At 43.9% G+C, this 14,587-nt stretch overlaps 1 protein-coding gene across 4 annotated transcripts in view; it reads left to right on the forward strand.

Annotated features, from left to right (window-relative positions):
• SORCS2 (sortilin related VPS10 domain containing receptor 2) overlaps positions 1–14,587 on the forward strand; it is an 803,333-nt gene that overhangs the window by 679,364 nt on the left and 109,382 nt on the right. For all 4 annotated transcript variants that reach the window (XM_042855503.2, XM_042855502.2, XM_065597099.1 and 1 more), the window contains 2 exons: positions 525–643; positions 6,948–7,037. In XM_042855503.2, coding sequence (XP_042711437.2) covers positions 525–643; positions 6,948–7,037 — 209 coding nt within the window. The remainder of the gene's footprint in view (positions 1–524; positions 644–6,947; positions 7,038–14,587) is intronic.

Raw genomic sequence — 14,587 nt, forward strand, 5'->3', positions numbered from 1 at the left:
AGAGAATTATAACATGTCTGCAGAACTTTGAAACCAACCTTTAAAATTCCGTAACAGGAATCTGTGTATTCTCTCTTAAATTCTATGGGCTTGATTCTCTTCTCACCCAGTTTTACATGAGGGGAACTCCTGGATTTCAACTACAGGACACCAGATCTCCACTGCTGTAAATGAGTGATCTGGCCATGTGAGGGACCCTTGTGCAGGTCAGGCAAGCCCCCTCTCTTGAACACCTCCACAAGGGCCACTCATCATCTATTCCTTAATCTTTCTGGGCCTCAGTTTTTCTGACCATGAAATGAGGCTAATACCTTCTTACCTCTGAGGAGTGAAGTGAGGATTCAATAGTTAATGCGTATCTAGCACTTTGGAGATTAAAAGGTTTCTGTGTGAGGGTTAGGTGTAATTATTTTATACCTGACTATACTGATTAATGTGACGCTTCCCCCACGCAAACAGAATGTCAAGATATTTGCTTCTCTGTCTTTGAAAACCCTGTAACACGTTTCTCCCCCTGCCCTCAGGTTATCGCTACATCACCTGTCAGATTCAGAATTGCTCTGATAAAACACCAACAGTCCAGTTTGCTGGCAGCATCGACCGGGATTCCTTGACTGTGCAGGATGACTACATATTCCTCCAGGTAATGTCACTTACTGCAGACACAAGCCAATGTTAAACTAAAATTGAGAAATACAAGCCATACAGCAAAACAGTAGCATAAGAAAACAAAGAAACCTATTTCTGTATAGAGATGGATTAAGAATCTTCACATACAACAAGGCATTCCATACCAGTCTTATGAAAGATGACACATTTTTGACCCAGAGCAAACCAGCTGCTTATCCCCCCTTAGATTTTGATTTATCATTTGATTTAGATGTAACTATATTGCCAAGATTTAGTTTGGACTATATGGTCCAAATTCCTGTTAACGCTACTATAAATTAGGCAGTATTTAGCATTTTTGGGTCAAATCCTCAGGCTCTGCTCTGGTTTCTTTTCACTGCTTTGACAGCACAGAGCAGGCAAAAAGCTGCCTGGGTGCTAGCCAAGGGAATCCTTACATGCTGTAAAGCCGGCTTTTTGCTCCCCAACTGCTTACGTAGCGAGCATGTTGGGAATGGCCTTGGAGCAAATACCACTGTGGCCAGTCCTCAGCTGATGGAGTGACCCTTGTGTCTCTTTAGAACCACTCCAGTGGTGCAAGTTAGACCAGACTTTAGATTGCTCCAAGTTACATTGTGGCCCTTTCATCCAGCCAGCAGCCACAGGGTCTGGGAAGCAGCAATATGGCAGCGGGTCATCTGCCCCCTACCAGCTGCCCCATGTGTGAGTTTGGCGCAGCAGAAGATAACACGAGTCTGGCCCAGCTGCAGGCCAGCAATCCTAGAGGGATCAGCCAACATTATCCCAAAGGATGGAGCAGCCTTTGCAGTCCTACTGCAGGCTATTTGGAGAAGGATTTCTCCCAAGCCATCTCCGAGTTACCCATATGTTTCTATGCATTGCTCCCTACTCAGTCCTATGGTAAAATGCCACAATTTAGCCCCAGTTTGATGTAGTCTGCTTGCTGCAAGCTTTGTCTCCTACAGGAAAGCAATATTGGTTTTTCTAAGTGATATTAGAGGAGATCTCTGCTCCACAGCCTTGGGGTACATTAGATTGGCTTTTCCACAGCTTTCTTCCCTTGTGGCCTGTTTCTTGGAGAGGAATTGTGTACACTGGTACAGAGACAAAGAAGCTGTCATCCATGTTGCTGAGCACAACAATCTGCAGGTGCACATGATAGGAAATACTTATCACCACAAACCAACTACGAGAAATGCAATTGGAAATGAAATTTTGAATTAAAATTGGCATTTCCCAGCCCAAGCCACGCATTGGTGGCAGCCATTTTGCTCAAAGGTGGCTCCCACCAGGCACATTTTAAAATTCATTTCACAGTTAGTAGATGGTGAGAAGTGTTTCTCTCCATGTGCACTTCCAGACTGCTGTGTTCTGCAAGACACAGGTAGTTTTCTTTTCAAGCAACTGTGTTATTCTAGGACAGTACATATTTGTAGACAGTATTGTTCTGATCTGATGCCAGACATGGGCAGGCACAGCACAGAGGAATGAACTGGAAACTCACCCATAGCAGCTGAAAGGTAACAGAAAACCACTACCAACAAAGTTATACAATAAATAGTGTATTCCCATCTCCCGGTGAATTGGCCCTTATTGATGGTAATGGAAGTGAAGTGCACTTATTCCATGGGAGGAATACATCATTTCAGTGTTTCCTTTCAGAGTATTTGCAGTAAATCTCATTGATATAGTGTCTTTCATTCACTGGATCACTGTAAAACACCCCTCTTGTAGACATGGCCCTAGAATGTTAGTTCTTCAGGATGGGACCCATCCATTCCTTCTTCCATGGAGTTAGGGACTAATACTGGGAGAGGAAACCAAATGGATGTCTCCCAGAGCACCAAATACCCTGATAATATTGCAGTTGTAAAGCACAGAACATAAAGCTGTTGTCATACTGGCATCATAGAAGAAGCAGCTTTTGTGTAATGAGGAAAAGCTGTCACTCCACTCTGATTACTGGGATTAGGCAGTATCAGATGTACCTCCAGCTTTGTTTCCCTGCAGTAATTCCACACCTGCCACGAGGACCTGATTTCACTTGAAAGTCCAGGATATCTGTATTTACTGTTTAATATGATGAATAAGACTGGTGTTTAACAAAAATAAATAAAAATGGAAGGGGGTTGGTTTTATCTCTCAGTTAACAACTCACATTCTGAAAGGTTTCGCGTTTGTTATGCTACAGAAAAGGAGATGGACAGGAAAGAAGTGTAAAAATGGCCACAGTTCTGTTCGTTGTTACATTTAAACTATTCAGGAAGCTAGATCTGCAGTCATGCATCAGTTCTATTTTTACCAGGCAAAGGTCAAATTTGCATGTTTCAGCATAGTTTGTTTTTCGAACCAATTCCTTTTTTTAAACACGTAATTAAGTATGTGATGCTCTAAGGCCGAATCCCAGGGTCCTCAATTAGTTTAAACTATGGCAAACTCCAGCTGATTTAAATAGGTGTTTTGTCAGAGTAAAATCCCCAGCATTGAGTCCTAAAAGTTTATTTTGAACAATACTTTAAAACTTAGCTTTTCTGTGGATCTTCTATGAATGGGATGAAGGCGTTCCTTCAGGAATTACATTGCCTTAGTAGCTGCCTTCCATTTAGCCACCACATTGTGATGATTTTATCCATCACCCCTCCCTATGCTCTGGGGGATGCCTTTTCTGAGACAGCTGAGGTAGAGAAGACTGAGGCCAGAGGGGTTCACTGCACATTCGCCTTTTAAGCCAGCTTCTACTATGACAACAAAGATTTTCTTCTGTATTAATCAAGCTTCGTTTGAGAGCTTGGAGTAGAAATTGCCACGTATTTTCTGAGAAATAGGAAAGCTGCCTTAAAAACCCTTTCCCTGCCACAATGGAGGTGGCTTTGTCAGATGGGTAACTTTATTGTTTTGATTCAGGGTATCCCCCCCCTACAAAAGGAGGGAATAAAGCTTGAAAAGGAGGGAAGAAGGACCTGAATAATTGTTCAGTGCATGGGGTTGGACTTAATAAGGGATCCCAGCCTCCTCTAAATGCATGATCCCACCTGTCTCAATACAGAAGAAAAGTAGCAATGACAGGGATGGGGATGCTAGGTATATCTTCTAACTAAAGGCACAAAGTTTAGGCTGTTAGTTCTGCTGACCTACAAAATGGCTTTTCTTTGCACTGTAATAAACCAGAGGAAAAAATGGTATATTTTACTTTTACTTTTTTTTAAATCAGTCTGTTGCTGTTAATTTATAAAGCAATAACTTTTGATAAATCTAGAGTCAGTGGCTGAATTGCTATTACCTAGGGGGAGAAGCCAGTGGTGCAGAGAAGTATGTGAAATATTATTTATTAAGGGCCGGATTATCTGCTAGTATAATTTGATGGAGCACCATTGACTTCAATGGAAATGTGCCAATTTACCCCAGTGAAGGAACTGCCCCTAAATCTATGACAGTGAGGTACAGTAGGGAACACCCTGTCACCTTGTTGTTTTAATCCATCAGTACTTAATACAAATATATTGCTACTTTGAAAAAAAACCACGTCTGTTGTTATTCTAATAACTGCAAGGAAAGGCAAGGCTTGCAAATACCAATATGTCTAGTATGACATCAGGGGAGAAAGGTGGTAATGGAGAACATCTCTATGCTAATTTTCCATTCACTAGCTGCTTGTGCTTTGTTTTCTATTCAGTGGAAATCTTTGCAGAGCTTCTGGATTGTTTATATGGGACCCAATTATGCCCTCCGTTACACAGGTGAAAGGTCTATATTCAAACCAAAAGGAGTGTCACCATGTAGATGAAGCTAGAATTGGGCTTATAGGATACCGTTAACCTATTTTCAAAATCACCACTGCACCAATAGGTTAAATGTCATACTGTTACCCACCATGGCACTTCTGGGAGACTTGTGCCAGAAAATGAATGATTATAGCTAGAAAATGCTTGTCCGATACAGGGATTCAGAATGCTTTGTATAAACCTTACATTATGATTTATTCAGCCTCTTGTGTTCTGTTTGAATAGTGCTGTAATAGCAGTTTTAAAAGACAGACAAGTTAGGTGAGGTAGTATCTTTTATTGGACCAGCTTCGATTGGTGGAAGATACAAGCTTTCAGGGTTCACAGAGCTCCTCTTCTAGTCTGGGGAAGGTAAACTGAGTGTCTGAGCTAAATACAAGTTGGAACAGATACTCAAGCATAAGGGGTTCACACGTGCTGTAGGAGACCACTTAAAATAAAGTAGGCAATTAGGGATTAGCAGGCAGTGTGGAGTGCTACAGATGCTTATAACAAGCCATAAAACCATTGTCTCTGAGTCCATGATTTTGTAGGGGTCACAGTGGAACCCATACAATATCATCGAACAGTTACAACACATATTGGACGGGAACAACATCCTGAAAAAAATCTTTCCTGAGCCCACTCTTCTGACCTTCAAACAACCTGCTAAGTTCATTGTTGAAAGCAAGTTCCCCACAGACCAGGACACACCAACTCCAAGTGGCACCAGACCCTTCCAGAACAACAGATGCAAAACCTGCAGACATATCTCCACTGCTATGATGATCAATACCTCAGAAAACAAACCTTTCAAGATTCCTGGATCCTACACATACCTATCACAACATGTGGTATGCTTCACCCAGTGCATCGGATGCCCCAACTGTGTGCGTGAAACCAGTCAATCACTGTGCTCTCAAATGAACTCCCACAAAAAAATTATAAAAGACAAAAGCATACTATCACCTGTGGCGAACACTTTTTTTTACAAAGTGATCACTCCACATCTGACCTCTCAGTCCTCATCCTCAAAGGAACCGTGCACAACAATTTCAAAAGGCGAGCCTGAAAACTTAAATTCATAACTCTGCTAGACACCAAAAATCATGGACTCAACAGACACACTGGATTTTTAGCTTGTTACCCCACTGCTAACCCTTAATTGCCTACTTCATTTTAAGTGGTCTCCTACAGGAGAATTGTGTGGACCCTAATGCTTCCATCTAGTATTTAGCTCAGACACTCTGGTTACCTTCACCAGACCTAAAGAAGAGCACTCTGAAGCTCGAGTGCTTGTACTTTCATAGAATCATAGAAGATTAGGGTTGGAAGAGACCTCAGGAGGTCATCTAGTCCAATCCCCTGATCAAAGCAGGACCAACACCAACTAAATCATCCCAGCCAAGGCTTTGTCAAGCCGGGCCTTAAAAGCTTCTAAGGATGGAGATTCCACCACCTCCCTAGGTAACCCATTCCAGTGCTTCACCACCCTCCTAGTGAAATAGTGTTTCCTAATATCCAACCTATACCTCCCCTACTGTAACTTGATACTATTGCTCCTTGTTCTGTCATCTGCCACCACTGAGAACAGCCTACTTCCATCCTCTTTGGAACCCCTCTTCTGGTAGTTGAAGGCTGCTATCAAATCCCCCGCTCACTCTTCTCTTCTGCAGACTAAAAACTCCAGTTCCCTCAGCCTCTTCTTGTAAGTCATGTGCCCCAGCCCCCTACTCATTTTCATTGCCCTCCGCTGGACTCTCCAATTTGTCCACATCCCTTCTGTAGTGGGGGGGACTAAAACTGGACACTATACTCCAGGTATGGCCTCACCAGTGCCGAATAGAGGGTAATAATCACTTCCCTCGATCTGCTGGCAATGCTCCTACTAATACAGCCCAATATGCCGCTGGCCTTCTTGGCAACGAGGGCACACTGCTGACTCATATCCAGCTTCTTGTCTCTCATATCCTGGGATCAACAGGGCTGTAACAACATTACAAACAAGTTTTAAAAGATACTAGTATTCACTGCCAGTTTATATCCTCCTCTGCCTCTGTAGGATGAAAGTCTCTTGCCCACTGTGTCCATGCAGCAGGTTGTGAGGGCAGAAGCATGAGCTGCCCACAGAGTGAGACACTACTGGGGAGATGGACTGCGGGTAATCTGCTACTGGTAAAGACTTCTCCTCCTCTGCTGGCTGGTGCACCAGAGGAGGAGAAGTCTATACCTGTAGCAGATTACTTCTTTCTCCAGAACAAGGGAGGAAATTATGGTTGCTGGTGATTGTTGTCTGTTCCTGGGGTGACATAGCTACATGCTACCCCCTCCTATCGGCTGAGAGTAAACTCTGCCTGGTCTTTAATCAGTAGTCTGCAGTACCAGTACTGTAGGAATGTCCAGATACTGTGATAGTGGAAATGACAGAAATGAATACAATACAGTACTAATATTGCATGTATGTTTAAATTGTGACAAAAAATCTATTTGTGCCTTTATGGATGATTGGGTTTAGTGCCAAAGTAATCCTGGTATTCCCTTTGTTTCTTTGCATAGACAACATCAGCAAATCGGACTAAATATTATGTCTCTTACCGTCGAAATGACTTCATACAGATGAAGCTACCAAAATACGCATTGCCAAAGGTAAGTGCGCACAACTTATTTTTCTTTCCACTATCTTTTTTGTTTTCATTCCCCTTTTGACCAGGAGTAGGCTTCTTCTGTGCCTATTAATCCTCACTATTTTGCTTATTTTTGCTTCCATAAGGATTTCTGAATTCTTCCTGAGGTGTATTTTTGTTTTGTTGCCTTAATATGCATCCTTGAAGTATAGAGGCTTTCATTGTAACTCAGAGGACTGAAGAGCAGAGGCTAACTTACTTATCATCTGTTATCACAATAACTTTCAATGATACAATGGTAATGCAGTGATAGTGAGTAATCTTTCAAGAATCAATTGCAGTTTAATGTCATATGGTGTCTTTCTGCTAGCAACACGAATGGAAGTATAAGAGAATTTTACTAGCTGATGTGTGTTTCCTGTCACCAGAGAATCCAAAGATATTCTCTAGTCCCATCAGAGTGACAAGGTTGGCAAAGCTAATTGAGGAATTCCTGCACTCTGACATATTTTTTTAAGGACAAGGCTTTCTGTATTTGCATAGCACACTGGTAATAAAATACAGGCATATATTATTTGCATACAGTCTAACTGATGTGATTGAGGCTTTGCAGTGCACACAGTATGCTCCATATATTTATGGCTAGCTGGAAGGCTTCTGCAATCCCTGGGCAGAATGACTTGTTAAGTACAAGAGTAACTGACAGGTTTTATGTCTGAATTTTCTGGCTGTATCGGTCACTACCTTACTGTTTAACCTGTATGGAATTTGCTTCTTTCTTTCATTTTAAAGCAAAGAATAGTTTGAATTATTCTTTTTCTTCCAAGTTTTTTTAATATGGCAGTGCCCTGTAGTTTTTTAATTTTAAATATACAGCATAGCAACTAATAAAGATACTGTTTGAATAAGAAGCTGGAACCCCCTTCTTCTCCTCTGGGTATAGCTGTTTTTTAAAAAAAGTCATAGCCAGGGCCAAATAAATATATCAAACCCATCCACATAATATTTATTTGAGTGTTCAGAATAGCATCCCAAGTAGCCTTTGTGGTCTCTTGGGTGAACATGTAATTAGGAAAACAACAGGAGAAAGAATATAAATTTCTAAACATGCAAAAAATCAAAGGGAACTATATCATTTGCAGAGTCACGGAGTTTAAGCCTTATTTCACATGAAAGAAATGAGTGTGAGAGTGTTGACAGAAACGGTATTTCTCAAATAAACTTCACGGTTTGCTGTATAATTCAAGAAACATTGCAGTGTCTCAGCGCGTCAGTCAAAACCTTTGGTTGATTGTTTTTATTTCTTTGTTTGTGCTTGTGTTTATTTTTCATTTTTAGTTATGCTGATTGACAGACATGGATTTGAATACAGGCAGGTGTACATGGTGGGGAAGAAAGCACAGGGAGCCTCTTCCTCTTACCCCTCAAAGCCTGTGCAGGAACCTTCACCATTGGAGCTGGGTCTCCACTATCAGATCTAGTTTGCTGCTTTGTGGACATGACCAGCCCTGTGGCCCCTCAATGTATATATTGCTGCCCTCTATAATATATACCGACCTAACAGGGTGTTGTGAGCCTAACCAATTAGTGTTTGTAAATTGTTTTGCGGTCTTTGGATAAATGGTCCTAGACAAGTGTGAAACGTTATTCCATCAGCTTCCAGGAAATTTAATATATTTAAAGATTTCAGGAAACAGACTTCTTTAATGCATGAAAGTGGATTGTAATAAAACAGACGCACAGTGAAGATCCTTAGCTCCAAAGGATGTTTGTCACTCTTTTGTTGAACCTTATTTCATTTTTGATGAGTTTGCAAGTTTAGTTGCTAAAAGTAACTGCATAGATGTAGCACATTTAGATTTTTGTTAGGCATTTGACTTGGTACTGTACGACATTCTGTTTAAAAAACATCGAAGTACAATATCAATAAAGCTCATGTTAAATGGATTAAGAACTGGCTGATAGATCTCAAAAGTAGTTGTTAAAACAGAAACATTCACTGGGGGCGTTTGTAGTGGGGTTCTGCAGGGACTGGTACTAGACCAGAAGCTATTTGTTATTTTAATCAATGGGCTTGAAGTAAATATAAAATGATTGCTGATGAAATCTTTTTGAAAATGATACAAAGATTGTCAAAGTGATAAATAATGATGAGGACAGGACTACCTGGATCACTTGGACCCTGGGCCCCCACCCTCTATTTCCCCCCCCCGGAACCCCTGCCCCTGACTGTCCCCCCCCCCCCCCCATCCAACCCCTCCTCTCATTCCTGACGGCCCCTCCGGGACACCTGCCCCATCCAACCACCCTTTCTCCCTGTCCCCTGACTGCACTGGGAACCCCTGCCCCTGACTGCCCCCCGCCACCCCATCCAACCCCCCTCCTTCCTGAGTGCCCCCTGGGGACTCCTGCCCCCATTCAACCCCCCTATTCCCTGCCCTCTGACTGCCCCGACCCCTATCCACACCCCCACCCCCTGACCACTACCCCGAACTCCTCTGCCCTCTATCCAACCCCCCGTTCCCTGCCCCCTTACCACGCTGCCTGGAGCACCAGTGGCTGGCGGCACTACAGCCACACCACCCAGCTGGAGCCAGCCACGCTGTCAACACCGCGTAGCACAGAGCACCAGTTCAGGCTGGGCTCTGCAGCTGCGCTTCCCCAGAAGCTCGTAGCCCTGCTGCCCAGAGCATTGCGCCAGCGGCGGAGCGAGCTGAGGCTGCGGGGGAGAGGGAGGGGGAACAACAGGGGAGGGGCCGGGGGTAGCCTCCCAGGCCAGGAACTCAGGGACCGTGCAGGAGGGTCCCGTGGGCCACGTAGTTTGCCCACCTCGGTGCTAGATGCTGAGTCCTTTGTCCTAGATTGTCCAGGCTTGACTGAATAAATAAATTAGATGCTAATTGTTTCATCTGGGGTAGATTCAATAACTTAGTTAGGAGCACAAAGGCTGTGTTAGCTGGAAATGTATGTAGTGTTGCTGTAGCTGTGTTGGCCCCAGGAGTTTAGAGAGACAAGGTGGGTGAGGTAATATCTTTTATTGAACCAACTTCCGTTGGTGAGAGAGACAGGCTTTCAAACTTATACAGAGCTCTTCTTCCATCGATTTAGCGACTGCCTCTCAAACAGGTGGATTAACTGCCTCAGAAAAACCCCTTTTCATTGCTGTAGGAAGCAGCTACACTACAGCACACCAGTGGCAGCACCGTAGCTGTGTCGCTATAGCTGCTGTAATGTAAACATACAGTATGTTTCTGCTTTTCAGGTGAATCAAGTGAGGCATCAGAGGGTCTTCTCTCAGGTGGGCTCTGCAGCCCTATCATAGAATCATAGAATATCAGAGTTGGAAGGGACCTCAAGAGGTCATCTAGTCCAACCCCCTGCTCAAAGCAGGACCAATTCCCAGCTAAATCATCCCAGCCAGGGCTTTGTCAAGCCGGGCCTTAAAAACCTCCAAGGAAGGAGACTCCACCACCTCCCTAGGTAACACATTCCAGTGTTTCACCACCCTCCTAGTGAAATAGTTTTTCCTGATATCCAACTTGGACCTCCCCCACTGCAACTTGAGACCATTGCTCCTTGTTCTGTCATCTGCCACCACTGAGAACAGCCGAGCTCCATCCTCTTTGGAACCCCCCTTCAGGTAGTTGAAGGCTGCTATCAAATTACCCCTCATTCTTCTCTTCTGGAGACTAAACAATCCCAGTTCCCTCAGCCTCTCCTCATAAGTCATGTGCTCCAGACCCCTAATCATTTTTGTTGCCCTCCGCTGGACTCTTTCCAATTTTTCCACATCCTTCTTGTAGTGTGGGGACCAAAACTGGACACAGTATTCCAGATGAGACCAATGTCGAATAAAGGGGAACGATCATGTTCCTCGATCTGCTGGCAATGCCCCTAGTTATACAGCCCAAAATGCCGTTAGCCTTCTTGGCAACAAGAGCACACTGTTGACTCATATCCAGCTTCTCGTCCACTGTGACCCCTAGGTCCTTTTCTGCAGAACTGCTACCTAGCCATTCGGTCCCTAGTCTGTAGCAGTGCATGGGATTCTTCCGTCCTAAGTGCAGGACTCTGCACTTGTCCTTGTTGAACCTCATCAGGTTTTTTTCGGCCCAATCCTCTAATTTGTCTAGGTCCCTCTGTATCCAATCCCTACCCTCTAGTGTATCTACCACGCCTCCTAGTTTAGTGTCATCTGCAAACTTGCTGAGAGTGCAGTCCACACCATCCTCCAGATCATTAATAAAGATATTAAACAAAACCGGCCCCAGGACCGACCCTTGGGGCACTCCGCTTGAAACTGGCTGCCAACTAGACATGGAGCCATTGATCACTACCCGTTGAGCCCGACGATCTAGCCAGCTTTCTATCCACCTGACAGTCCATTCATCCAGCCCATACTCCTTTAACTTGGCGGCAAGAATACTGTGGGAGACCATATCAAAAGCTTTGCTAAAGTCAAGGAATAACACATCCACTGCTTTCCCCTCATCCACAGAGCCAGTTATCTCATCATAGAAGGCAATTAGGTTAGTCAGGCACGACTTCCCCTTCGTGAATCCATGCTGACTGTTCCTGATCACTTTCCTCTCCTCTAAATGCTTCATAATTGATTCCTTGAGGACCTGCTCCATGATTTTTCCAGGGACTGAGGTGAGGCTGACTGGCCTGTAGTTCCCCGGATCCTCCTTCTTCCCTTTTTTAAAGATGGGCAATACATTAGCCTTTTTCCAGTCATCTGGGACCTCCCCCGATCGCCATGAGTTTTCAAAAATAATGGCTAATGGCTCTGCAATCTCACCCGCCAACTCCTTTAGCACCCTCGGATGCAGCGCATCCGGCCCCATGGACTTGTGCACGTCCAGTTTTTCTAAATAGTCCCGAACCACTTCTTTCTATGCGTGTCACAGAGCAGAGTGGTTCCCTACATAAAAAGGAGAATTGTGGGCAAACCAGAGAGTGCGGTAGGCTGGGAAAGTGAGTCTGTGTAGTGCAGTGGTGGGCAACCTGTGGCCTGTGGGCCGCGAAACAGTTTATTTACATTGACCATCCGCAGGCATGGCCATCCGCAGCTCCCAGTGGCTGCGGTTCGTTGTTCCCAGCCAATGGGAGCTGCGGGAAGCGGGGGCCAGCATGTCTCTGTGACCTGTAAGACCCATTAGTAATCAGAATAGGTTAACAAAAACTCTGAGCATATGAAGTGATTTTCTGTCAGCTGTGTTAGTTTTATTGTTGCATGGAAGAGTCTCATAACTCTAACCCACTTCTCACCTTGGTAAATAACCCTCAGTGGCGGTAATATCTCTTTATAGGCTGCTAGTGTTGCAAGCTTTTCCTGCATTCATTCATTCCAAGTTAACATAATTAGATACAGACATTTTATAATGTAGAAGCAACATTCTCTTTTATTTCCTACTGCAATTTAGAAAAGCATAATGCATGGATCTAAAAAGATAATGTAGCAGAAATATTGTGAATGAAAATCTCTATTATTTGACTTGAGCTCTATGTATCTGTACTATATTGCCAAATGGATAACAAAATAAAAGTTTCCAGGTAATAGAAACCAAGGCAAAAGAGAATAGGAAATAAAGAACCTGTTACTGCCTCAGAAATGGCTCTGTTTCTTTTACCTTTTCAAAGTGGTACATGGCTCTTATATATATGCTTTTCACCAAATAAATAAATAGAGAGAGAGAGAGAGAGATTTTCTTAATTTGGCTACCACCTGGAGATTTCTCTGTCAGTGAAAACTTAAATCTATAAGGCTTAAAGAAAAATACGGGTTAGGAAAACAAAGTTAAAACTCCTCTAAACAATTTTGTTTGACACAAAGCTTTTATTGCAACAAAAAATATAACTGTGCATCTGCAGATTCCCCCTCTCACAAAATATACATGTAAGTGAGACCAGATCTTCTCTTAAGTGGCTCTGAATGAAACCACACATGCAACAGTCTCAGCAATGTGCTCCGAATTTTAACGAGAAGCTTGCTCCAAACTTGTCTCTATCAGTCAGGGATACATATGACACTCCCAGACTGAAATGTAATTTTCCTGTCAATGTCCCGTTAGTTCCATAGTGTTTCCCCTATAGTCCATCAGCCCTTTTATTCCCATATTTCTTGATCCATTATGCTCCCTGTTCCCAGCACCACTTGGAGGCTTCCCTAGGTGGCTCCACTCCTTAGTGGCTGTTCCTTACAGCAGTAGTAGCAGCAGGAAGATGTTCTGCAGCCTTTTCTGATAGTAGCGATAGGAGGCCTCTGGCTACGGGGTGTTTGGTGAGCTGAGCAGTGAGTTCCCCTGGGACTTGCCTGGCTAGTGCATGTGTGTAGAGGCTCGGCATTGGACCCCCATTGTTTCCATTGTGTGATTGGGGGTCAGGGAGGGGAATGGACTCCAAGCTCCCTTCAAGTACCAACTATTCAAATTCTGAGCGGAAGCTGGATGGCGGGCTCTGGCGGGGAGAGAGGCAGTTTGCAGCTGCAACAGGACTTCCACTCTGTCATCCTCATGCACTGCTGGAGGATCTGGTGAGGAAGTGGTGCAGGGACTATGTGGTGCATCCCACGTGTACACTAGTGAGGGATGAAGGAGGGGAGTTCCCCTTTTAGGATGTGCCACAGCAATGGCAGGCACACCCTGGGTGTGGCAATTTCCTGCGTAAACAGCAGTCTCCTCAATCTCAGCCTCTGACATAGCTAGAAATGTTAACAAGCAGAACCAGCATTAACATTTTTAGGGGGACCCAGGAAACAGTTCCTGTTCCCTGTTTTCACACCACTGCACTAGGACAGCCTGAAGCTTTTCGGGGGTGGTTAGTTATGTTGATCTCACTCCCAGCGATTGAAGGGAGTGCATGGGGATGGTGGGAACATAAGTCCTAGCCACTTTGTCTCTAGGAGCTTTGGGTATTCGCATCTATTCCTGTAAGACCTTTGGATTCAGTGTAATTTGTTGCCTAGTTTCAGTATTGCCATTCCAAATCATGAATCAGGCCCCTAAAAATCATGACATTTGCTTAAAAAACATGAGATTTTTTAAAAATAACAAATGTTGAGTTTTTTATATTTGCCTTCCAGTGTCAGTGCCTTTAAGGTGCAGTAGGGTCACATTTTCCAGCTTTAACAGTGAGGGCTAGGAATTCACTTCATTTTTAAAGGCAAGCTGAGGTTATCGCCTAATCACATGCCTCCAGGATCTGGCACATGAAGTAAAAACAAGAAATATTGCGAGGCTTGCAATAAAATCACGAGAGTTGGCAACACTGGTTCAATTTTGACTACATGATCGGATTACATTGTCATGCTGCGCATGTGCATGGTGTTTGCACTTCACACGGTCATTTCTCCCTGCTCTGAAAGCAGACTGCAACTATCAATTATCTTTTCTACCAATGCTTTCTGGCCAATAGTATTGTCTTTCTTTCTTGGCTTGGGCATGGCCTTGGGTATCGTGTCTTGGATGACAGGGGTTGCTCAGCTGCAGCAGAGGAAATAGAGGTGACTGTGGCAATAGCAGCTATTCCAGCATTTGCCCTCTTCCTTGAATGCCATTCTCCATTTCATCA

The sequence above is a fragment of the Chrysemys picta genome, chromosome 5 (assembly GCF_011386835.1).
Source record: "Chrysemys picta bellii isolate R12L10 chromosome 5, ASM1138683v2, whole genome shotgun sequence".
Classification (NCBI taxonomy): domain Eukaryota; kingdom Metazoa; phylum Chordata; order Testudines; family Emydidae; genus Chrysemys; species Chrysemys picta.